A 24,214-nucleotide genomic window follows, 5' to 3' on the forward strand; every position below is an offset into this window, starting at 1 on the left:
TGCTCCCTCCAGGCAGAGGCTCAAGCATTTTACTACAAAATGACAACAGAAGTGCAAAAAAAGTAAGATAATAAAACTCATCATCTCATCCATCCTCAGCTGCTTTGCAACATTCAGCTCGGTTTTGCAACATCATATAAATCGCATTTGAATCACGCCGGTACGGAACTGCCATCGCCTGACCACCTCTGGTAACTCTGCTCCTCTGCTTAACGAACCTCATGCTACCAGAAGCATTTTGCACTCAAACGGCCTAAAAACGCTGCAGCGTCTGCCTTGCCCTGGCAGCACAGAGACTGTGCCCGGCACGGGAACATGACACATCCAAGAGAAGTTGCTTCCCTGCGCAGACGGAGTGGAGCAGAGGGGGCTGGCACAGACCCAGAGGCAGTGGCGAGGCTGGGGGGCACAGGGCAGCTCGAGGGGCGTCATTCCTGGGGAGCACTTGTGGCATGGCAGGATCTGGGTGCCAGCCCAGCTTCGTGGCACAGCACCCACAGCTCCGGAGACCCCTCTGGTCCCAGCAGTGCTCAGCATACCAAATACCGGGAGCAAAATGCCTAGGGCTTGGTGTCAAGCAAGCCAGCAGAAAGCCACTTCCCATAAGGTGGGAGGGAAAAAAGCAATCACCCTTGTAGAGCAGCCCCTGGTTGTAATTTCCTAACCTGGGCAGCAGGTCCTGCCCTCCCCAGGACGGGCAGGGGCTCTCAGCCAGTGCTGACAGCCCGAGCGAGCTCCTGCTCCCAGCAAGGGATGGCCAGGTGATGGGGAGCTCCACTCTGCCCTGCCGATGGCAGAGACACTCCCACCAGGAAGGCAGGAGGCAATTTCCCGGCAGTTCCCCCAGCCCTGGCCCCGCACCGGGACACCGCGCCCAGGAGTGTCACCAGCACCCCTGGCTCAGCATCCTTCCACAACACTGAAACGGGCAGGCTGTGCTTTTGGGGCTCTGGTCTACAACAAAACAGTAATAAAGGAACAAAACTGCACAGGATGAAGAGCTTCCCGCCGCAGACGTGTTCATTAGTATTAATTACAGTGAACGTCCTGCACCAGCCAAGGTGGTGAAACACGGTGTTAACCAACTAAAAGATAAAGATTTCATGCCTTGGCCTGTAACCCCGCGCTCTGAAACACGTATACACCACTGCCACATCCTTCTAACAGTGAGGACCACAATTACTGTTAACGCTTTGCTTATGTTGATACCATGCTATAGTTGTTATCTGCAAGCAATGGATCACTCTGGTTTTATTAGAGAGACAATATTTATATTGCAAAGGAGTTGCTCTAATTGCACAAAGGCACCGCAGCTAATTGTCTCACAACCACAGCAATTTATACTCCCACTGTGGGTTTGGGCCCCTGCCCCTCCAGCCCCACGCCTGCCGGGCTGCAGCAGACCCCCCGAGCTGGGCGGGGGGCAGGCTGGGGGGCATCTGCAGGTCGAGCCGGGCAAAAGCATTTGGCCACGTCCCAGCCTCCGGCCCGGAGAATCTCATTAAACACCGCCCGTCACCGCCGCTCTGCTCGTCAGCGCCGGCTGTCAGTCCGTCCTACAGCACCCGTCACTCCGCCGTCACTCCGCCGACTGCATCGGGAGCCGCTTCAGAGGGCGGCGAGGGAAGGGCTGGGGTCCTTCCCCCCTCCGCAGGGATTGCATAAGCAGCCGGCTTTTGTCCTCGGAGCAGCACAGCCAGCAAAGGCATGTCAAGCAAACCGCGCTCGATCCTCTCCGACAGCTTTTTCCTGAAGAACAACAGTCGTGACGTGGCTATTAAGCCTGATTTCTAATACGGGCTTTTATTTTAAAAAAGGTTGTGCAAAATAATATGCAATGCTGACAGTCCAGGACTTCAAAATCTCATCGCTCCTGTCAGCCCAGGGCAGAAACACAGGCAGAGCATGAGGTGGCATGTGAAGGAGTGCGTTCCCAAATCGTCCTCCTGTTGAGATTCTCTGATGTCTGATAGAAAGCTTTAACCCGCAGCCACTGACCTCACCGATGCCAGCAGGAGGGGGGTGGGTTTATACAAGCACTTCAGTGGCTATAGCCATGCTTGGAAAAACCAGAAATATGAAGAAATCCTGTCTCCATAAAACATGAGTTATGGCTTTACAAGCTTTTCCCCTTGTAGCAATGCACTCACATACCTGGGGCGGCTGTAGAAACCCAAAGCTGGAGAGGTTATATCCCAGCATTGCCATGTGGGAACGAAACTGCAGATACATAAATCTGGCTGTAATTGTGGAAATACATCGGAGACTGCGATAAAGAAAGGCCACAGGATTACACAGGCTTGGGAAATGCATTGTACTGTAAGATCAGCACCTCTGCCTTCCAAAAGGAAAATTGATTCAGACAAAAAAGTTCTAAATGGTTTATATTCTTAATATGTTATCAAGCTAGTTACAAAGATGTAACAGCGGTAGATGTAATTTACCTATTTCATGCAAGCACTAGATACTCTACAAGACGGTAAATTGATTTACAAAGCTGGGAGGCAAAGCAGTACTAGAAGAGATTATTTATTGACTCAGGGAGAGCAAACCATTAGCAGGGGAAAGGTGGGTCCGTCCCTTCCCTGCCCCCTCCAGCAGCCCCCTGGGCATCAAGAGCTGATGGGGAAGAGAGGCTTCAGAGGATGCAACGGGGGGAGTGGTGGCTTTTAGGGTAACCTCTTGTAGGGCAAACCTTGATAGAGTGGGTGGCATGTTGTACTTTCTCAATCTATATCGTAATTTCCGTTAAGATAACCCTTAGCTTTGGAAAAACATTTTTAAATACTGGTTTGAAGAAATTAAATACATTAAAATATTCTTTCATAGATGGGAAGCTGACTCCTGCCACCTCCCGAGATGACATTCACCTTTCATGTACTCTCAATAACAAGCACGGCAATGATGCTACCACTTATTCCAGGATTTCCCTTGAAAGCAGCGCAGGCTAGGGTGATGTGGGATGGAGGCCGTCGCTTCCCCAACACCCGTGGAGAAATCAGGGAAGGGCCAATGTGCCATCCCTTATGTCCCCGCAGACGCTTCACCCCTGCTGTGGGACGTCTGCCCTTTAATGTGAGCACAGAATCCATTAGGCTTCTTGAAAACCCTCTCTTTGTCAGCCAAACACACCCTATCTTCAGCTCTTTCCCACCAAAAAGTAATTACCTTATGAGCTCGTTACAACTACAGGATGTGCAATTACTGCCTGGAAATAATGCACTATTTTTAGCACACCAGAGTAAAAAGTGGCAGATTGACAAGAATTATCCCTCAAGCAGTAAGGCAACTGGCTTGGTCAAATTGACCTTTTTTTGGCTAGAAAATAAGTTCCTGTCCCTTCAGAGCAGGTGAGGCACCACCAGCAGACCTGGTGCAGGGTCCACTGCTGCCGACGGTCCTCTCGTGTGTCCTGCCCCAGTTCCCTGGCTGGTGGATATGCCTGGGTTGGGGATCTACTGCTCTGCCTCCGGCTCTTCTGCCGCATCTTCATGCATGGATTGGTTACAGCAACCCCTTCGTGGTCCCAGGGCCACCCTGGCTGGGTATCGCATCTCCCTTCCAGGGCTGGCATGGAGCCACATGTCCCGTCTCCTGCACCAGCACCCTGGAGTCAGCTATCCTGCTGGAGCCACCCTGACTCCTGCAGGGATCCATGCAGAGATCGTGGGTGTCCTCAAGACCTGGGGAGGGAAAGGGTCCAGTCTTGCCTTCCTGGAAGCCACCAAAATGCAAAGACAAACAGCCACACATCCAAGGAGATGAGGATGACCCCAGAACACAGTCTGGTGCCCAAGAAAAGGAAGATGCTCGACCGGACACTCAAAATGACAAATATCCCAAAGATGCTGCTCAGGTCTCTGGGATTCCCCCCTGTGTCTGAGGAGACCCTTTTGAATATCCTCCCGCTGCTGCTGCTCCTGTTGCCTGTTATGGATGTCGTCTCAATGATGAATACCAGGGTGTCATCCTGCACCAGCCTGGGGACATGCACATGAGCTGAACGTGCTGGCAGCCCTGGTGGCCACCCCACTGCCCACCACAGACCCCAATGGGGCAGACAAGGCTGCCCAGGCCTCGCTGCTGCCCAGGAAGGGGCCATGGGGATGAACTATCCAAAAGATAAAGCCCTACTGCCCCATTCCCATAGAGACTGTCATGAGCACAAAAACCTCTCACTGTGCTCCTCAGCCCTGGCACACAGCAGCCCGTGGTCACCATGGACAACTGCAGGCAGGCAGAAATATTTCTGGGTCAAGAGAAAGCCCAGGAGGTGAAATGCTTGAAGATTTCAGCCTCCAAGGGAGAAAAAGGCAAAAGAAAGGGCCAATGCACATGCAAATAATGGTGTCCCTGGCTGGAAACAGCCAACCTCCCCAGTCCCTGCCAAGAATTCCCCATTCTCCTCCCCAGACCATGGGAACAGGTAATGGTCTCATGCCACCTTCCCTCCCGCAGCTCCAAGCAGAGCATTATTTATTCACCCACCCACAGCACGCATATCCCTGCAGCCCTGCAGAGCACCGAGGCTTTCGCCGCACTGATACAGCTCAGAGCGGTGGCACTCCTGCTCCCGAGCCTCGGTTTTCAGCAGGCAGATGGCACCACGTAACATGCTCCAGGGAGGTAAACCTATGCTGTGGACACAATAAAATGGCCTCCCAGTACATCATCCCAGGTTGTGAGATAAATTCTAGCTGAGGCAGCCCCAGCAGCCACCAGCCACCCCTGGGCACCACCGCCACCCAGCCCACGTCCTCCTGTCCTTCAGCAGGTCCTCTGCCCCACTTCAGAGCCTTGCAGGAGCTTCCTAAAAACACCAAGCACCCAGCAGAGAGGCCACCATGCCCGCAGCTGCAGACTCGATAGGGACCGAGCTGCAGCTCTGCCACGTGCACCGGCCACCCTGTCCCTCCCGTCGCTGCTCCCACCGGCTGAAGCGGCTTCAGGAGAGGCTTCACCCCACGGAGCCGTCCAGCTGTGTCCTCCTCCTCCACCGCAGATCAGCTCAGCAGATGAATCCCAAGACCAAAGCTATTCAGCAGGCAGCAGCTTCAGGCGTGATGGAAGGGGCAGAAGTGAGAAGAGTGATGGAGGAGACACAGTGCAGAGGAAAAGGGAAGATGCTGGAGTATGTCTGATGCAATTGGGCATAGGAGGGTTTCCTCTGGGCTATCCTTTAAAAAAAAAAGTTTTACCATAAGAGAAAAAAAATCCAGGCAGTTTTTAAATTAAAAAATGCACCCTGTGCCATGGCAGAGAGGAAGGAGGCATTAACATTTCCAGTCCTGATGATTTTTTAAATCTCCTGCACAATAATCTTAGCCCAATTTCCAAGGAACCAGCACTCAGTGGGGCCCTATGGACCACATGCAGGCGCTGGTGCCGTCCCCCTCCATGCACCGGCACTGCCCCGGGGGAACCTGCAGCCCAATGCCTGCACGATGCCCAGCCCGTCCCACCAAACCAGCACCGCGTGTTCCGGCCCTCGGCAGCGTTTCCCTACCACAGGAACAGTTCTGCTCTCTCGACTGCGCAGAACATGACTGAAAACCAGCGAGGGAGGATGGAGGGAGGGAGGGAGGGAGGGAGGGAGGGAGGGAGGGAGGGAGGGTGGAGGAGTGTTGCCTTGAAGCTGTGCAGGCAAATCGCCTAGCTGAAGAGATGAAGAGACGATCCATCCCATTTAGTTGAGCTTTGATTAGTTCAAAGGAACCCAAAATCCTCCCAGCTGTGCCGAGAGCTGCACAGCTTCCCCAAACCCGGCTGCTACGACGTGGCAGCCCGCGAGGTCCCACCGCGCCAGTGCTCGCAGCCGCGGTGACAGGTCCTCCAGCACCCCTGGGCAGGGGAAGGCGCTTCAGGAACACACCGAACGACGGGGTGACTTTGAGTCACTGAAGAAACGTCTGAGACATATCTTCTTCTCCTCAGGCTGCTTCACTTCCCTACGGGTGATGGAGAGCCGGGGGCAGCATGGGGGGTGGCTGGGTGTGCAAGGTGGGGACAAGCCCCGCAGCCAAAACCCTCCTCGCCTGGCCAGCACCGGCACGTATCCTGCATCCCAATCCCATCAGCTGCACGAGCAGTCAGTCACCTTTGCAAGTGCTGTGCAAAGCCCCGCCTCGCACTATAAAGAGCTCTCTAGGAACAGACTTTATGACTCCTTTCTAAATCTCAGCTATAAAAATATACATGCAATGCATGGCTACCTGCAGCTACCTCCTACCAGCCGTACAGTGATGCTCTCTGGACTCTCTCCATAAGCAATGACAGATACAAGAGCGGTGTAGGATAATGTCAAATATGCTTAAAATGTGTATGGATTACAATGCCATAAATATTTTAAGAGCTTGAGTGAATCTCTTGCTAACCTTGTACCAAGCTCCACTGGCCCTCTCAGCCCTTCCCTCGGCAGTGGATGCCATCCAGGCAAAAGTAGCATATTTTTACCCTGGTCCTATCACCGTCTCTAACTGACACTCTAAATAAAGGCCTGGATAATTGTAGCACTTACAGAAGAATCACGTGCATTCAAAATAGTCTCTTTTGGCTTCTGTAGTTTATCAGATGATTATATTTTCCCAAACACACCTAAAAGACAGCATGCCATAAGCACTCACGCTATTTGTGCTTGGTCTGTGTGTTATTTCACGCCAGCTTGGTCACTTGGAAGAATTCAACAGCAAAATGGCACCATATTTCCTTTACGCGGCCACTGAGAAAATACCAGGAAAGGGAACTGCACGGCTCCTTCAGCAACATCAACATGCCAACGCTACCAGCACACAGCACAGGGTGCACCAGCACAAGTTTGCCCAGGAAGCTCATGGGCAAAACTCATGCCCATGAGTTTAAGCTCATGGATCTTAAATAATCCTATCATTTGCAGACAAGCTGTTATGGTCATCAGGAACTATTTGGAATGATTCTGGCCAGTGCCAAAGAGAAACTCATCCCTCTGGAATGGGCACACTGGAGCATCCAACAGGCACAGGATTTGCAAATCCCACACTCCAGCAGGCACAGAGCATCGGTCCCTGTGCCCCGCCTTGCTCAGGTCCTGCAGAGGTGGGGAGCTTGGTCCCAGCCTGCTGCCAGGTAAAGGAATATATGTCCACCCACCCCTGCCCTGCAGCTTTTACCCAGGTACGATCAGAGGGACATCTGGTTTTGCCAAAACAACCCTTGCCATGCAGTATGTCATGTCACAGCCCGTCCTGCTAAGGTCTGTGTGCATGAGAGACTGGCCAAAGAGAACTGGACCCTCTACAGTCATCATAGGATGCTAAAAGAAATAAAGATTGTAGCCACTGGTATGTAAACCAGCCAACTACGCCAGCCCCAAGAATGCCACCAGCCAGCAGAGCCAGCACTTGGAAAACTGTGACCAGAAATAAGACAGCCTTTTAAATCATCAGCCCTTATATAATGCGTGCGCAACTGCCTGCCCACAACATATGGCAGTGTCACTAGTATCTACGTACCCAGAAAAAAGCACCTTGGTGCCTGCCTCCAAGGAAAGAGTAACCTTGCTTTGGCTGGCAGCAAGGCACCTGCTAAGGCACGCGGGGAACCAGCGGGGAGGTGGTAAGGAAGACGCAATTGATACGTGCAACACTGCAAAACAAGGGAACACTACAAACACTCCTGCTCCCCTTCAGCCCTTGGATGCACCAGCGCAATCATGAACTTCCCTTCCCCTTTCCCTAATTTAACCGATTCAAGAGAATCGTTCACATATGCATTTTATTTATTATTATTGTAGCACACAAAATATCCAAGTGTGGATACTGTTAGAAAAGGATAAAGAAAAGGAAGAAGCAGCACTGGCAGCTGCTTGCACTGCCTGGAGAACCCCACCATGCAGTATGGAGTAGGAGACCATTTCAGTACGGCAGGCAAGACAACATTTATAAAACTAACTAATAGTAACTGACAGGTGGCCACAATTCAAAACAAGTTCCACAGGCCCCACAGAAAAATCATACACTGCGGTACCCAGACCGTATCTGATGTGCTCTCCTGCCCACCGCCCCTGAACCTACCGCCAGCACATTCAAACTTAGCAAGAGCACAGAGCAAAGCGTGCATTGCATTACGAAGCTCTCCCAGCACCAAGGCAGTTACCAGTTTAAAGCTGCGTGTTATTCCAAAAGCAAGTGCAAAGGGGCTTATTTATTTACTTACTTCCATGTTTACTTTTGCCTGCTTCGTTTGTTATTGTAACACAAGCTGGATCCTTCCCCACTTGCCTTACGGATGCTGCTCATCAGCCGCGTTTCCAAAGGTGGCCTTCGCCAAGACACTGCGCTGGGACGCTCAGCCTGGGCATCGCCACCAGAAGCGGTCCCGCTGCTCTCTGAGACATGTCCTGCAAGGGACTAATGTCAAACACACCCAGATATGCCCCCCAGGGTGATTTTTACCTCTAGTGCTGAACTCCCATCCACCCGGCAGTCTCTGCCATTCAGAGAGCAGTCCCATGGCCCCAGCACAGCACCCGGGACAGGCAGTGCAGCTTTCAGCACCATGGGGCTTGCAGTCTCAAAGCAGAATTGCTTCTGCTGGTCTGCTGACAGTGTTTTAAAAATCCAACCGCTCCAGGACAAGGAAGTTTCAAGTAACAACTAATTTAAGGAGATATTTATCTGCAGCACTGGTTAATCTGACTGCATTAATTAAAGAAACGCTATTTTAGCACAACTTATTTGCCTAAATGGTGCTTTAAACCCAGGTGACCTTTTCCAGAAGTTCACAGGGCAAGGTTCATTGGATTCTGTGTCTACCTTCAGTGCTTCCCTACATCAGCCAGCACCACAACTATCAGCTCGCAGGAGCAGAGCTCTTAACCCACCCTGGGAACCCCCTTCCACAGGCAGGGACACTTCCCATGCGCAGGCGGCAGCTCCACGCTTCAGTTTCCATGAACTAAGTGTCCCATTCAGATGAAACTGCAGGTTTTACAGGTGAAATAAATAAGGAACAGAGGAGGGACGAGATCCCATCCATCAGCGGTCCTAATCCCCTGCACTAGATGTGAGCATCCCAGGGCATCCATCTGGGGTGAGGTCCACGGAGGAGCTCAGCCCACTCCTCCCTCCACCGCCGGTGCTGAGGACCCAGCCGATGCCGAGGGCCAAAGTGGCATGGGCCCATGGAAGAGTCCCCACAGCCCAGCAGTTGGGACAAGGCTGGATCCTGACTAACACCACTGGGTTACAGCTCCTCGTTATCACTTCCAGGGGCTGGACATGAAGCTCCAGCACAACGTCCCTGAAGCAGCAGCGGGGACGAGGGCATCTCCCAGGCGATGGTGGTGTCCCCTGCTCAGCATCAGCCCTGTTCCTCTGTTCCCATGGCAATTCCCGGCCCCGCCAGCCGCACCGCGACGTTGACTTTTCTTCTCTCTCCATAGAGATCCGTGGAACAAAGCAAAATAAAACAATTAGGCAGTGTCTGCGGGGGTCAACGTGCAGTCACTCCTTTCAGGCTGATTTACGGTTTCCCAAGTCCCATGCAGAAGCCAATGTTGAAGCCATTCTGGGCTGCTTTTTACTCTTATTCCCATCTTGTGGAAACTGCACAGGGTGTAAAACTGCAGCCCAGCTCAACTCACCTCCTAATCCTCACATTTATCCTACAGGCACCACGGCCACAGAGCCACTGCCAACACCTCTGCCAAGCCCCCAGGGCCAACCCTGAGGCCGTGCCTGCTGAAGACGGCACTTCTCCACAGGGGTGAAGAATAGGCAGACAAACAAATACAGGGAATGGGAAATCTTGTGGTAAGAGGCTTTGTTAAAAGAACAGCCCATCATTTCAGTTAAGATCCAGCACTGGTGAGGGAAACACCAGCACCCTTGCACTTGGGGAAGCTTTTTGCCCGCTGCACCTGAACATCAGGAAGAGCAGCCCATTTTCTAGACCTGGGGTACAGCATTCACATCCATCCTGGGGACTCCAAGTTTTGACTCAGAATTTAAGTCAAGAAGAGCTCAATTAGCTGTAACAGAAAAAAGTCATGGAAGGAAGACGGTGGCCTGGCAGGGGCAGGTGCCTACCTCCCCAGCCCAGGCAGGGTGAGCTACCCAAAATCTCTCCCACTCTCAGGGAACCATTTAACTTGCCAGTGACAACTTCACGAAGGACACCAAAGAGGGCTGCGGAAGACCAGGGCCACCAGCTGCCACTCAGCAGCCTCCTGGCTTTCCAGCACGGCCTCCCCACCTGGGGTCTCCTGGCCCCCCACCGAAGCTCCTGCCGGGGGGCTAATCCCTGCTGCCAGCTCCCAGCATTGGTTCTCCCAGCTGCCCTGTGCCTGGGATGGGCATCAGGTCTGCTGGGATGCAGGAGCCTCCGGCTGCTGCAGGCAGCTGGCCCTAGGCACCTGTTCCTGCTCGAGGCACGGTGCCTACCCACACCCAAGGGCCACACAGGCTCATTAGGAAATAATAACACAGCAGATGAGGCTCAGAGAATACATCTTCTCCCTGTTCGCTTCCAGGGGGTGAACGAAGAGCCAGAGGGATTTGGAAATTTCTGTCTTGAGCGCACGAGGTTGAATTGCTTATGCTCTCCGTTACTAATGCACTCTCCTGGCAAAATCTGCGTCCACTCCCTCTTCGCCCAGTGATGCAGGAACCGTAATTGAGTTGCAGCTCAGCCATGATAAGCCTTCCTGTGGTGAGGCTCCTGGGGGACAAGCCCTGCCCCAGGCTGGAGCCGTCTCCTGCTCATCCCTGTGCCGTCACCAATGCTAGCGGTACTTTGGCACTGCCATCCCCCTCACAGTTATCCCTTACGGGGGACCTGCTGGCCACTGCTGGGTTTTTTACTTCTTTGTACCCAAGAATGGATCACCTCCTCCTCAAAAATACTGCAGTTATGTTTCAGGCTCAGAACCATATTTCTGGGGGTTGCAGGTCTCAGGTTGGTTAAGGAGGAGGAGCTGTGACCACAGCACCGGCCCTCTCTGCTCAACCCCGGGCTGCTGGAGCTGCCCCTCCCGGGGTCCCACACCCTGCAAAGGGCTGTGGGGCAGCAGGTGGGCATGACGGGAGCTGAAGGCTTCAGCCTCCTCGCCTGGTGCGAGGCACAAAGGGTCGGGACGTGCCCTGCGCTGGGACAAGCCAAAAGCTCCGCTGCAGGCTGCTCTGCTTTTCCTTCGCTTGCAACCCTGCAGTGCAAAGCAACATCAAGCTTGTACAGTGAAATCATCCTCCCTGCCCATGGCGCTGGCCCTGGCAAGTCCAGGAACCCGAGCACCAAGCCAGGCAAACGCCACATCCTTCTTCACGTACCCCCTGCACCCCGTCTCTCACCAACACGTCCTCAGAGAAACTTGGATGGATAAAGGACGAGCTGTTAGCCCAGTTTTGCAGCTGAGGGAGGCTATGGTGCAGGGAGGAGCCGTGGAGGACCCAGAGCAGCACCCTGCCGAACCCGGGGTGCAGGGGCTGCGCTGCCGCTCCCCGAGTTGGTTTACCCCCCCTCGGCAGCCCCAAGACACTGGCAGGACATGACATGGCTCGTCAGCATCAGCTCATGGATGCAGAGATTAACCATGTCTGAAAACCACGTCTCTTTGGAAAAGCCCAGCAGAGCTGACTGAGAATTACACACTGCCCGCAGAAGTTTAAAACCAAATCAGCCTAAAATGCCTCAGACATTGTTCTCCATTAGACTCAATGACATCCTTGTAAGAGAATGCCACGTGTTAATTAAAAAGCCCTATGGAAATAGGAACACTCTCTGCTCGGTGGTAGTGGGGGTTACTAAGGAAAGCCTCAACCTTATTTCTTTCCTCCAAGCCCTGTTAGTTGTGTTTTTATTTAATTCTGGAGGACTTTTTGCCAAAGGGCCAATGTGTTAACGCTGACAGTGGGAAGCATCCCATAAGGGCAGAGAGAAATCACTGTCATTGTTATTTAAGGCACACTACGTTGCGATTAATTTTGTATTAGCATCTTATTTATATCTAGAACAAACCCCAAATGTTAAGCTGGGGGACACAGTACCCAACCAATACCAAGGCACTGCTAAGGAGACATGCAACTCCCACTCACGCCAGGGGAAGCAAGGCAAGGCAGAACACAGGCTGCCACCACTAATCCGCTCAAATGGCAGCTACCTCGCAGACCCTCTGCTTTATTCCAAAGCCCCAGATGAAGAAATCTGTCATTGGAAAGCAGAAGTCACAACCGGTTAAAGCCTCGTCTGTGGGCTTAAGGAGTTGCTTCCAAGAAGCAGTGACAGGCTGGGGAATCATTCCCTGCAGGTTTGGGGTTTTTATATCAACGTGCAAACGAGAATGATGTAAAACAATAAACACACAGGCAATAAAGGCAAGTGGAAGAAAGGAAGGACAGTAGTAACACGGACGTGGACCAGAAGACAGAAAAAGTCCATTCTGGATCAGGAGAAGAACCTTAATTTTGAGGAACAGCCCAGGAACACCGAGATATAGGCAGGAGCTTGGTCCAAGAGAGTTACCTTAGGAGAGAGGTCTGACAGTACCACTGCAGGGGCAGGCGGCGAGGCTTGGTTCGGACAGCAGTCCCGATGGTGTGAGGGTCATGGGGGTCCCTGTTCGGATGGAGGAGGATGGCCTGACACGGCGGGGGACACTCCCAACATCTATCACACCCCTCTTGCCCTGATCCTGTCTCACCGTCGTCTCCAACCCCAGCCCTCTCCTCGGCTGCTGCATTTTCTATTGCCCTCACATTTTCTCTTCTCCACTTCCAATGGCCCCAGGAGCTCCAGGTTTTCAGATCCCAAAGACATTCTGTTCTCATTACACATTTCCTTTGGAAAGCCATTGTTGTTTGCAAGCCAGAAATATTAGTCAGCATGCTATATAGTGCAGCGCTAATGAGAATTAAATCGATTCATGAAAAGTACTTGCTCAGCATGTTTATTATCTATTTTTCAAACATAACTATATTGGATTCTGGGGCTTTTTTTCCAGTCCCAATATACTGTCCATTCTATGAGTTAAGTACATCGATAATGTATAGTTACAATCGCTATAAACTACCTAATCTATATATTCCTAAAGTCTCTCTCTAGGTCCAGAATGGCTTAATCAATTATTGTAATTTTTTTTTAAAGAAAAATTTTATATAGGCAGCTAGATGCATTCCTTTGGGATCCCAGTTTATGTGCGAAGCTAAAAGCCAATACAAACTAAAACAGCCCTGCTATAAAACCTCTGAAAAATAGAAAAACCTCATTGATATGACAGATATGCCACTATAATTAAAGGGTTTGGTAACAGACGTTATGCAGCCAAAATATTCTATTTCCAGCTGCAGCGTTGATCAAATTTTGACATCCAACATTAGCTAGCTGACAAACCCAAAACAGGTCTCTCTCTGACCTCACAAAGCACAGTGCCACAAAGCTTTTTTTAATTACCATTTATAAAAATGCCTCGTCTATCTAGTGAGACACCAGTACCTGGCGAGTATCGACCCACCTTACTTTGCTCCTTCCCACAGCATCCCAAAACAGCCTACGATTTTTCTCCATGCTCAGGAGTCCAGCGCTTATATTCTTTACTGCCAGATATGAAAGATTAAAATACGTGCGAAACTTGAATTTCCAATGAGATGCTCAATGCAGAAAACTGGCTCTCCCAGGGAAAGAAAATGGGTCTCAGCATAAGCTCAGCTCTGGCGGGACCACAACCTGGCCGGGAGCGGAGGAAGGCTCCCAGCTCAAAAATCTAAAGCAAATATGTTAAAATTATTATGTTAATATTATTAGGGTGCAGCCAGCCTGTGGCTCTGAGCCCTGCAATGCTCGTACCTCTTTGGGAGGGATTTCCTAACCTTTGCATTTTCACAATGTGAAGTACATCCAACAAACCCGGACAGGTTTTTCAGTCTGTTCCCTTGTCCGCAGAAGAGCAGTTTCCATTTACATCAACTTTCCTGGTCAGGACCAAAGACTGAACAATCTGGGAGAACAGACCCCCCCAGTTTCCATGAGGAGAACTGGGATCATCCACTAATGGAAGCACAAAGTTGATCCTTGGAGCAGCTAAAAGATCCCATGGCTTAAAATACAGCTCTGCTCTACAGACTGATTATGTAAAAATGGCACCATCTTGCTCAGTAGCACAGCTCCTGATATGTGTCTGGAGAGACAGCTGCTGACTTTATTGAGTAAAATAAGGTTTTACTGTATTTTACCCCTGCTGTCCCCTACAGATAACAAGCCAGAGGAAGCACGACGGCATCTTGCATTTTGTGCATGTGCGTAGAATAAACTATATTCCTCACAAAATTTCAGCTGCCAAGTCGCTTTTGCAAATGAAGACAATGGTTACCAGTGAAGGTAATCTACGCGGATGGTAATTGCCAAAGTGTAATTAAGGGCCAAGTACGGTCTGCATCTTTAAAATGACAATGCAGGAGGAACAAAGTGCCCAGCTGCTCCCCAGGACCATGCCAGATCGGTCCACTGGCAGTTACAAAAATCCTATATTTGCTTAGAAAAAAGAGCCATTCTCCACTGGCAGTCTGGAGCACACTTCACACAACTTCCCTCTGCACTGGCCCTTTTCAGAAAAAAAATCAGACTCTAAGGTCCAGGCATTTTTTGCAGATATTCAGTTCAGCCTTGGGCATAATTACACAACAGACACGACAACCTCTGCGCCATGCGCAGGAAAACTGCCCGGCCAGCCCCGAATCCCACAGGTCACCTTAGAAACAACCATATCTTGGTACATCTCACCCGGTAAATTCCTGGAAAATCAGATCATCACAAAATCTGTGCCACAGAGCAACGGGAGAGAAAGATTGCACATGACTGTCACATATCCACCCACTGACCACGTACCCGAGGGACAAGGTTGCAGTGACTTCAGACCTCACCACTCTTCCTCTCGTTTCCAAACGCTACTGAATGCAAAAGGCAGCAGTTACTCTTCTGTCTAGAAATGAAAACACTGTAATGGATATTTAATAGCTACCTTCAACTGCAAGAACTCCTTGTCAATGTCCTAAAAAATACAAAATAAAAGACAGGCTTGTTTGAATAGGAGGCAGGGGGTGGCAGAGGGGGGAGACACATAGAATTTGAGTGTGAAAATTAAAAATATGTTTTCATTTAAGATGGTCAGGTAGGCATGTGCCCACCAGCCTGGGACCGATGGTTTATGGGCAGTGATTTCATGCACGCACCAACCTCTGATCAACAACACCCTGTGGGGATGACAGAGGAGAAGAACCATCTCCCAACCTGCTGGGGCGACCGCTGCCCTGACCCTGCTGCCAGCACAGACAGGTGCAGAAATCTGGAAAGAAACGCGCTTCCGACCGCTTCCTTTTCTGGAGAGGAAGGACCTGATCTTTGGGATTTGTGCAGAAGAGCTGGCGCATCTCCTGCCCCGCTCCACCATGCTTCTGCCCCACCACCCTCCAGCACCCGTGAACACAAACCACACAGGCAAATACACCTCCGGGGTGACATATTTAATGAGATTTCATTTCAATTTTAATTCTTTTGTTTTTCTAGAAGCAAAATATTTTAAACATAGATAAAACCATCTAATACACACATTTTTATTTTCTAGAAGCACCAGTATTTTACACGCTGAGGGAGCACGGCTCAGCGAACTGGCGGTGACACGTGAAGCCAGGCATCTTCACTCTGCCATTTCAGCCCACTCGTTGCAGCGTAACAACAAAAAGCGTTCATGTCCGTGAGTCCCAGCAAACATGTTTCCACGCAGGGCCAGCTCGCACGTGCCTGCCCTGCAGCGCCCCAGACGCTGCCCTTCGTGCTCCTCTTCCTCACCATGCAAAAACGCCCTGGTAGCGGCAGGGCTCACGCAGGGAGCTGCTCACCCCTTGGTCCACGCTGCTCCATCCTCCGAAAGGCTGCTCTCGCCCCCGTGCACGTGCCCTGCAGACCTTGCGAAGGCAGGGCTGTGACTGCAGGAGTTTCGGCTCGGGGCATCGCCCAGCCTGCACGAATGCCGTCACATCAGCCCATGGGCTCCAGAGCTGGTTTGGCAGACCATCATCTCCTAAAGGAAAACCTGGCTTGTGTTTCATGCTCAGAAGATACCCCTAGGTTTCTGTATAAATGCGGATGACCATATAAACCCTAATTCTGACATCCTTACTTGTGCGCATGGAGTCTTCTCGCTTCTTCACATCTTTCTGAAAACTCACCCCTCATTTCTTCCACAATCTCCTCCTTCGTCCTGGTGCTCAGAGCAAAGCAAGCTCCCCTTCAGCCTGGCCTCCACCAGCAGTTTGCTCTGTAGCTGGTTATCCAGTTCTGTGAGGAACGTAATAAAACCAGACTGCACCAGCTAACAGCGCCTTGTGCAAAATTCGGGTTGGTTAAGATGTTGTTGTGCTTAGGTGAGAGCTCAAAAAAACGTTCAAGGTATTAATTCCTCTCTGTTGTGACCGAAGACAATGGGTTTGCCTTTCTCCTGGGCTCTGGCAGCAGCTGGCAGAGCTCTGCTGACAAGGTGAGGGAGCACAAGCAAAAACATCTCCTGGGATGATGAAGGTGCCACATAAATCTGAGTAGATTTTAGAAAGCCACCAAGAGCCGCAGAAGCTATAACTCCGTTGGGAATACAAGGGGGGAATCCACAGGAGGTGGCCAATGAAGAAACAAATTAGGCTAAGTTCTTCTGAGTTCTGAAGCTTCTAAGAGGCTGACAGAAACAACAACCAGAAATAAATGACTACAAATCCTGCCACAAGAGGGGATTTAGCCCCATCCTTTCAAATCATCCCCCCAGCCCTGGCAGGACAAATTCAGGCCCACGTATGCGCACACATTAACTGTAGTGTTGCTGCAGCCGTCAGAACCCACTCTCCATCTCCTTCTGGCCATGCAAGAGCCACAGTCTCTGCAGACACTCACTGTGGATTCATCAGCCTTCCAGGCAGTTCCAGATCATCAATATGAAATTGCTCTCATACTGCTGTGATAATTTACTCTGGAAAAATTTCAAAGAAAAGAATCTGACCTGAAACCTTCTTATTTGCAGAAGCAACTCCAAAGCTTTCTGTCACCAAACAATAATTGGGTTTTTTGACCACAAACAAGTGGCTGATGACAGAAGCACCGTTCAATTCTCTCTGCAACAGCACCGACATCTGACCCCTGCGCTAACGAGGTATTGTCTATTCTTGACAAAATTGATAGCAAATAAAATACAGCACTTCTTCTTGCATGGCAAATCCCTGCTTGCTCGCCAGCCTTCTCCAGTAATGTGCTGTCATTTCTACCAAGTGACAGTAGTGCCACGCTTCCTCGGCTGTTTGGAGACCAGGAGCGCGGTGATTTTGGAGGGTTTGCTCTACGATGCCACCCCCTACTTGAAGACACAGCTGCCCTGCGCGAGGCAGAGGGACGGCTCCCGTTTCAGTGGGAGCACATGCATGCTCTGCTCGGTGGGTTGGGTCGGGATTCCCATCAGTCCTGCACAAGCTGTGCTCACCACGGGGTACGTGTCATTCCTACAAGTCTCCTGGAAGGTTGAAGTGCTGAGGGTACCACAGGGTTTGGTTTGCCCACTGGCAAACTCCCACCTCACATAGCACAAGACAAAGATAAGCACACACCATCCTCGAACATGCAGGACCAAGTGCCCATCAGCTACCGAGTAGCTACCCCCCAAGCCAACAAGGACTCCACTTTCCACTGACACCCAAAATCACCCATCGCTCCGCAGGCAGAGACCATTCCCAGTGCCCCTACCCATGCTTATGAACCCACCTTCATGCATGATGCCACACACCCCGGAGAGGGCACCCGCCCCGATGCGAGCTGTGGAGGAGCTTCCACAGACCAACGGCATCTCCATCGGGACCTTGCCCACTACCATTGATGGCATCTCAGTGAGGGTCTTGTTCGCTGGGCAGTCTTTGCCCATCTTCATACATGGCTTCCAGGAGAAGCCAGCCTGCAAGGTTTCGGCTAGAAAACAGACGTGCCAGGTGTACCAACAGACAGGGATCACAGACACTTTCGGTGCCTCTAGTCTTGTACGGGGCAAACCGAAGCGTCATGCAAGTCTCAGCTTTGCTGGAATGTGGCCACAGATGTCAGTCCCACATACACGATCCCTTTGAGCTCCTGAAGAGTGAGTCAAAAATTAAAAATAAGTGGGCTGCTCAAGGCACTTTTAGTATTCCCCAGACACCTTAAAAAAAGCCTCCTACTGTGCATTACCTAATTTTTACATGACAGAAGCAGAAAATCTCTTCTTTCATGATGCTACTGTACATATCTTTCTACAGTGGTATTACCGTGTGTGCGTGCATGTCTGTATATATATATCCATATTTGTCTTCAACATCTTACATGGGAAAGTGATAAGCAAAGCAGTTCTTTCAGGAGACTGTCTCCTAAAAGGGGGATAGCTAGCAGTTTCACAGCAGGTAACATCATAAAACAGGTATGAAAAGTTAACAGAAAAGACACATTTCAAGCTGGTGAAGAAATAGCAGCACTAGAAATATTCTCGATGGATCTCCATAACAACTTGTGTTTCTGCCTCCCATTAAAAATGAGAGTAAATATGCCACTAGTTTTTCAGTGGACATTTAGTGGCTGTTTTCCTCAGCTGCCTTTTGTATCCTTTGTATTTAAAATTATATACTTGGAAATAAATTTAAAAGGAAAAAGGAGACAAAACCCAAGAAACTCTCAGCTTTGACTGTTACTTTGTCTTCAAATTTATTGTGCATTTCAGGCAGTTTTCTTCCGAGCCCACAAACCATATGTATGTAAATGTTTGAGCAGGGAATGAAGGATGCTGCCCTGACAGCGTGCAGCTCTGCTGAGATTTAGCTGAGTGAGAATGATAGGTTTCTGTTGCAAATACATTTCCAATGCTATAAATAAAAACATTCCTTTGAATGGAGCCAACAGCAAACCAGCCAAAGAAACCTGTCGGTATTGCTTTCCCCAGCCCTGGGACCCACAGGCTGGGAGGGGTGTGATCCTGCACCCGCTGCAGCCCAGAGGCTTTGCTGATAGACTTCTCCCCGCTACCACAACGCACTGGCAGTGCTGCAGTGGCTTTGCCGAAGCCTCGCCTGTGTCGGACCATGAGACCAGGCGATGCTGAGAGAGCCTGACCCGCCGCGCAGACCCACAGCCTCGGACCCAAAGTCCGCCTTACTCCACGTTTCTGGCAACAGGTTTGGCATTGCTCCCTGTTACTGCACCTCGGGATCAGGCTGCAGGTGAGAAGCGAAGGCTCTGCGAGTAGGCGTAAACTTCTCGGCATGAAGCCTCGTGGTTTCTGGCGCTCTCGGCAGCAGGGAGCAACCTCCGGTGCAGAGCGCATCGCCTGTGCTCAGGACTTCAGATGAGGCCCCACTGCGGAAGCAGCAGTCTGCTAACCTATTTCCCAGCAAAAGCAATTGGGAACTCTCAGAAGATAAAAAGATAATGAACAAATAACCTTCACAGTAGCCAGCGCTGCAAAAACCCAAGGTTCCCCTTTGTGTTGACTGCCTGTTATTAATGATCCTGTCAGGTCTCCTAATGAACTTTGTGCTTCACGTGGAAAACGTGGGGTTTGTCCAAGAGCATAGTCAAGAACTCGTTTTCCTTTATTTCCAATCTTACACAAGAAAGTTCTTAAATTCTGAATCTAGGAAACCACATTTTTGTATTTATTTTCTCACATCTCCACATTCTTGTAGTACTACCGAGGTTTGAAACAAAACGCCACTGTCTTTTCAGGAAAATGCTTGATGCATTGAGCAATGGCAAATCATTAATTATTTCAAGCCTTTTATACCACCACTGACACCACAGTGAAGAATTTAAAACATTTCCTCAGACAAGCAGCTCAGTCACAGCAAAACCGCAGCACAAGAGCATTGCTTCGTTTTTTCAAAGCTTTCTTTATTCTAACAACGGCTGCAAGGCTGCCTCGCTGGCAAACTGCTTCACGTTTGCATTTGGAGACACGGAGCACAAGGTGGTAAATATAAATTAAATATACTGCTAGACCAGACCCTTGCCATGGAGATGAACCAAAGGCCTTCGGGGAATGGCTGCCCCTCTCTGCCGGCCAAGCCACTCCCTGGAGATGCGTCTCGGGGCAGTGACACCCACGGGAGTGGGGTCCCCAGCACCCATGGCCAGCAGCCAGCACAACACCAAGGGACAGAGCGTTAACGGGCGTTGCTGCCTCCTCACATCTGATGGCCCCCACATCGGCAAACTACTACCTTTATTGCTTTTAAAAGGTACCTCCATGGCACGTAATATTATTAAAATACCAGCTTTTCTGAGTCAAGAAAGCCCAACATCTCCATGTTCAAGCAGCTGCTGGGGGCCTCCCGAGTCCCGGCAAGTGGCTGAGACACGCAGCCCTGCTCACTGGCAGACACAGACCGTCCCCAGGATCCCAGCGGAGATGGATGCTGGAACAGCATCCTCCCCAAAACAGCAAACTACTGGAATATACAACCCCCCCCCCCAACAACAAAACTGTTTATGGATGTGCCAACCCAGCTGCCCCGACCCACTGCACATGCTGCCTCTGCCTGCAGCAGCTCTGTCCCCCCAACACCGTCCCTGAGCCCGCCGGGGCCAGGGGACCCGAGGATGAGCTCTCCAGGCTCCTCTGCCTGCTCGGATGGGCTGTTGGGGAGTGAAAATTAGGGCAAAAGAGAGGAAGGATTTATCCAAGCTCAGACAATGAACCATTCATTCATCATGGGAATATTACCGAAGTAAACTTCAGATAATCAAATAAAAAAGGCTTTATTTAGAAACAGAATATTCAGGTATTACCTAGCAGCACTGAACCCCTACTCACATGCCTTTATCAAGCACAGCCAGAGGTTAGTCTTGTTGACAGGTTTAACCAGTGCCACTATCTGAAAGGTAAATAAGACCTCTTAAAATCAGCTCTACCTCTGAGTGCTTCTTTCTTTTCCCCGGCAATGGAGAAGCCAGATGACATGTCCAACGGGCCACGCTTCAGGGAGGGTATAAAGCCTGTCCACAGCCCCACACACCGCCAGGGCGAGTGGCACAAACACAGGGGTACAGCAGCAAAAATACACGTTAAAACTTCCAGCGAGCAGCATCATTCCCCAGATGTGCGCCGTGATTAACAGCACTGCGTATGAAAATGATGACTTACACTTTGGACAGTTTCTCCATATTTAAGTAAAAATAGAAATACATAAATTAGAAACAACAGGCGTAGAAACAGCCTGGGCGAGGAAACACTACGGATCTCAGCAAGACGTGAAAAATCTGCGCTCGTGAGGGAATGACCTTCAAAACTCATTCACCGCTCGCAGCCTGTATGGTGACGGTTTTTCTCACTTGCAAGACATTATACATTCCTACTACATACACTTTAATTTTGCACGGACTATAAATACTTGCCTTATAAGGCAGCATGAAAGCAATAGAAAACAAATATTTAACTGGGGTAACCTTGATTTTGAGGGTAATACGAGCTAATTCTTTATACCTTAGGTCATGCATGCTAAATACCAGGATTCACTATTTACTATGCTGAACATAAAATAAGCCACTGAAATATGTGATCAAGTAGTATTTTCTCTTTAAAAAAAAAAAAACCACATGCAAAATGACGACACCTTGTTAAATTATCTTAAGGACAGAAAGTCCAGATTTTTCTTAACTGCATTGCCTACACTTTCTCTCCCAAACTACGGTTTTCCATTTAATTTGTATCAAAAACAACCTCTAAGAGATGAGTTAGTTTTGCTTATGCAAAATAAACTAGGTTGCCGTTGTAGTTGTTTACTGGGTCACACTTTACAACCCAGGTGGGGGAGGAAGGAGCGGCATTAGCATTCTTCAGCCGTTATTTGCACAAAACACCATATTTATCTATTTTAGACTATTTAAGCAAAACCGACGGTGCCTCCCATCGCCTGCAGCACTCCTCGGTAACCATTCTTCAGCATTATCATTTAAAGCATGTTTCTGCCTGTAAATGAAAAGATGCTCCCTCCTCCTCGGAGCGGCAGGACGGGGAGAACTGGGGAGACCCAGCAAAGGCTGGGAGGTGGCAGTTGTTGCTATTTACATCTTGAGTCACCTTTACTCCAAACTCTGCCCTGAATTTTCCACTGCCTACGGACTGGGCTGAAGCCAGCTGACACCAGCAGGAATAGTTGCGAGTGCTACAGCGTACAGGTTTTCGGCGAGCTCCCTCGCAGGGATGATGATAATTGTGGGGATGAAGAGTAAAAGCAGCCGGAGCCAGGGATGCTCCTCTCAGCCCTCCAGCTGCCGGGTCCCGTTACCTAACTAGTTGCAGCGGAGCCGGTGAGCGTGTTTTGCTAGTTTTTAGAAAGAACGACATCCCACGGTCTCTGCGCGCTGAGCCACGGTCCCGCGCAGCCCCCGGCAGCAACCGGGCGGGGGGGCGACGGCCCCGGGTCCGGGTCCCGGTCCCGGTCCCGGTCCCGGCCCCGGTGCCGGCACACGGGGAGCGGCAGATGCGCACCCCGTCCCCGCCGCTCCGGACTATTACGGACCGCCACCGCTCCTTAGGGCAGAGCTGGGCGCTAATGAGGGGGGCAGCCGGGGGGAAGCCGGGATGCGGCGGGGGCAAGGAGAGACTCCATCCCTGCCCAGCACCGTCCCCGGTACTTTACTTCGCTCCGAAGTCCTCCCCGCGGAGCGCGGAGCCTCCGCAGCCGGCAGCGGAGGGCGAGCACCGGCCCGGCTCCGCGGGGCACGGCCGAGGCTCTCCCCGGCCCCGGGGTGACCGTTCCGGGCCGCCCCTGCCCCGCTCCGGCCCCGGCTGCGCTCCGGGGGCTGCGGGCACCCCCGCGCCGGCTGAAGGGCGGGCGGCTCTCCGCGCCATCCCCGCACGCCTCCGCGGCCGTGGGGGGGGGGTGTCGCAGGCGGGGGGGGAGGTCTGCCCCGGGGCTCCTCGCAGCCGGCAGCCGCGGCTCGTCTCCCTCAGCGATGCTCCGGTCGCCTCCCGAGACGGGGGTGGGGGGGGTCTGCCTTTGTTCGCAGCGGCGGGGCAGGACCGGGCCGCCCCCGCCGCTCCGCTCCTTTTGTCTGCCGGCTCCGGGCGGCAGCGCGGCGGCTCCGGGGGGCTGCGCGACCCCGGCGCGGGGCTGTCCCGTCCCGTCCCGTCCCCCCGAGCCCCGCGGGACGCTGACCTGGATGGTGCAGGTGTACTCGCTGTCGTCCAGCAGCCGCACGGTGCAGTTGTACTCGCGGTCCAGGTTCCTGCTGCTGCCACTCATCCACCTGCTCAGCATCTTCCCGAGCCGGGCGGCGGAGCAGCGGGCTGCGGAGCGGGCGCGGAGCGGCGGAGCCTCCGCTCACATCCCCGCTGCCGGCGCGGTGCGAGGCTGGGGGGGGGGGGGGGTGCGGAGGACGCGCCCCCCGCCCGGTTCGGCCCTGCCCTGCCCGGCCCGGCCCTGCCCCCGCTGCGGGCCGAGCGGAGCGGCGCGGAGCGGCGCGGAGCGGAGCGCGGTGCCCGTGCCCGGGCCGCGGCGCACGGCGGGCGGGGTGGAGGCAGGCCCCGGGGGGGGGCACCCGGCGCCGGCTGCGGGGGCCAATCTCGGCGCCGCGGCGCTGACGGGCTCCGCCGCAAACCAATGCGGCAGGGGCGGCGCGGCCCCGCCGCCTCCGCTGGGCAGCCCCGCGCGGGAGAGAGGGAGGGAGAGAGGGAGGGAGGGGGCTCCGCGGGCGCGGAGGGGCGGGGGGGGGACAGGGACGGGGAGGGGGGGGACGGGGAGCTGCGTGCGCGGCGCCGCGCCGGCCGGCGGGAGGGGGCGGCGGGGGTGCGGGGCTCCCCGGGGACAGCGGGACACGCTGCGGGGCTCGGCTGCCGCTGTCCTCACCCGCTGCCCGCAACTTCTGCCCGCGGGGGCTGCTCCCCGCAGCCTGACGCACCCGGGGGAGGGGGGGGGCGGCGGGGCGGGCGGGGAGGGGGCAGCCCCCTGTTTGTGGGGGCAAACCCCGGTTTGTAGGGGGAGCTCCCGGTTTGTGGAGATAGCCCCCGGTTTGTGGGGGCAGCCGGCGCTGAGAGCGCTGCTGTCGCGGGGAGTCTTGCAAGTGATGTGGAGCGGGCTCGGGTGCGTGCAGCCGGGGGTACCCTGGCCCCCGGAGAGGTGGGGAGCTGCCTTTCTCCATCCCTGCGAAGGAGGAGGCTGCGTCCCTGGGGAGGGCAGGTGAATAAGCCCGACCC

General features: G+C 52.4%; 1 protein-coding gene across 2 annotated transcripts in view; it reads right to left on the reverse strand.

Moving 5' to 3' along the window:
- Window positions 1-23,656, reverse strand: part of FRMD5 (FERM domain containing 5) — a 118,132-nt gene extending 94,476 nt beyond the window's left edge. Inside the window, exon 1 of one of the 2 annotated variants that reach the window (XM_052807582.1) lies at window positions 23,178-23,656. In XM_052807582.1, coding sequence (XP_052663542.1) covers window positions 23,178-23,279 — 102 coding nt within the window. In that variant the 5' untranslated portion in view covers window positions 23,280-23,656. The remainder of the gene's footprint in view (window positions 1-23,177) is intronic. The other variant, XM_052807583.1, reaches the window with a different exon arrangement.
- Between the last annotated feature and the right edge of the window lie 558 nt (window positions 23,657-24,214).

The sequence above is a fragment of the Harpia harpyja genome, chromosome 14 (genome assembly GCF_026419915.1).
Source record: "Harpia harpyja isolate bHarHar1 chromosome 14, bHarHar1 primary haplotype, whole genome shotgun sequence".
Taxonomy (NCBI): domain Eukaryota; kingdom Metazoa; phylum Chordata; class Aves; order Accipitriformes; family Accipitridae; genus Harpia; species Harpia harpyja.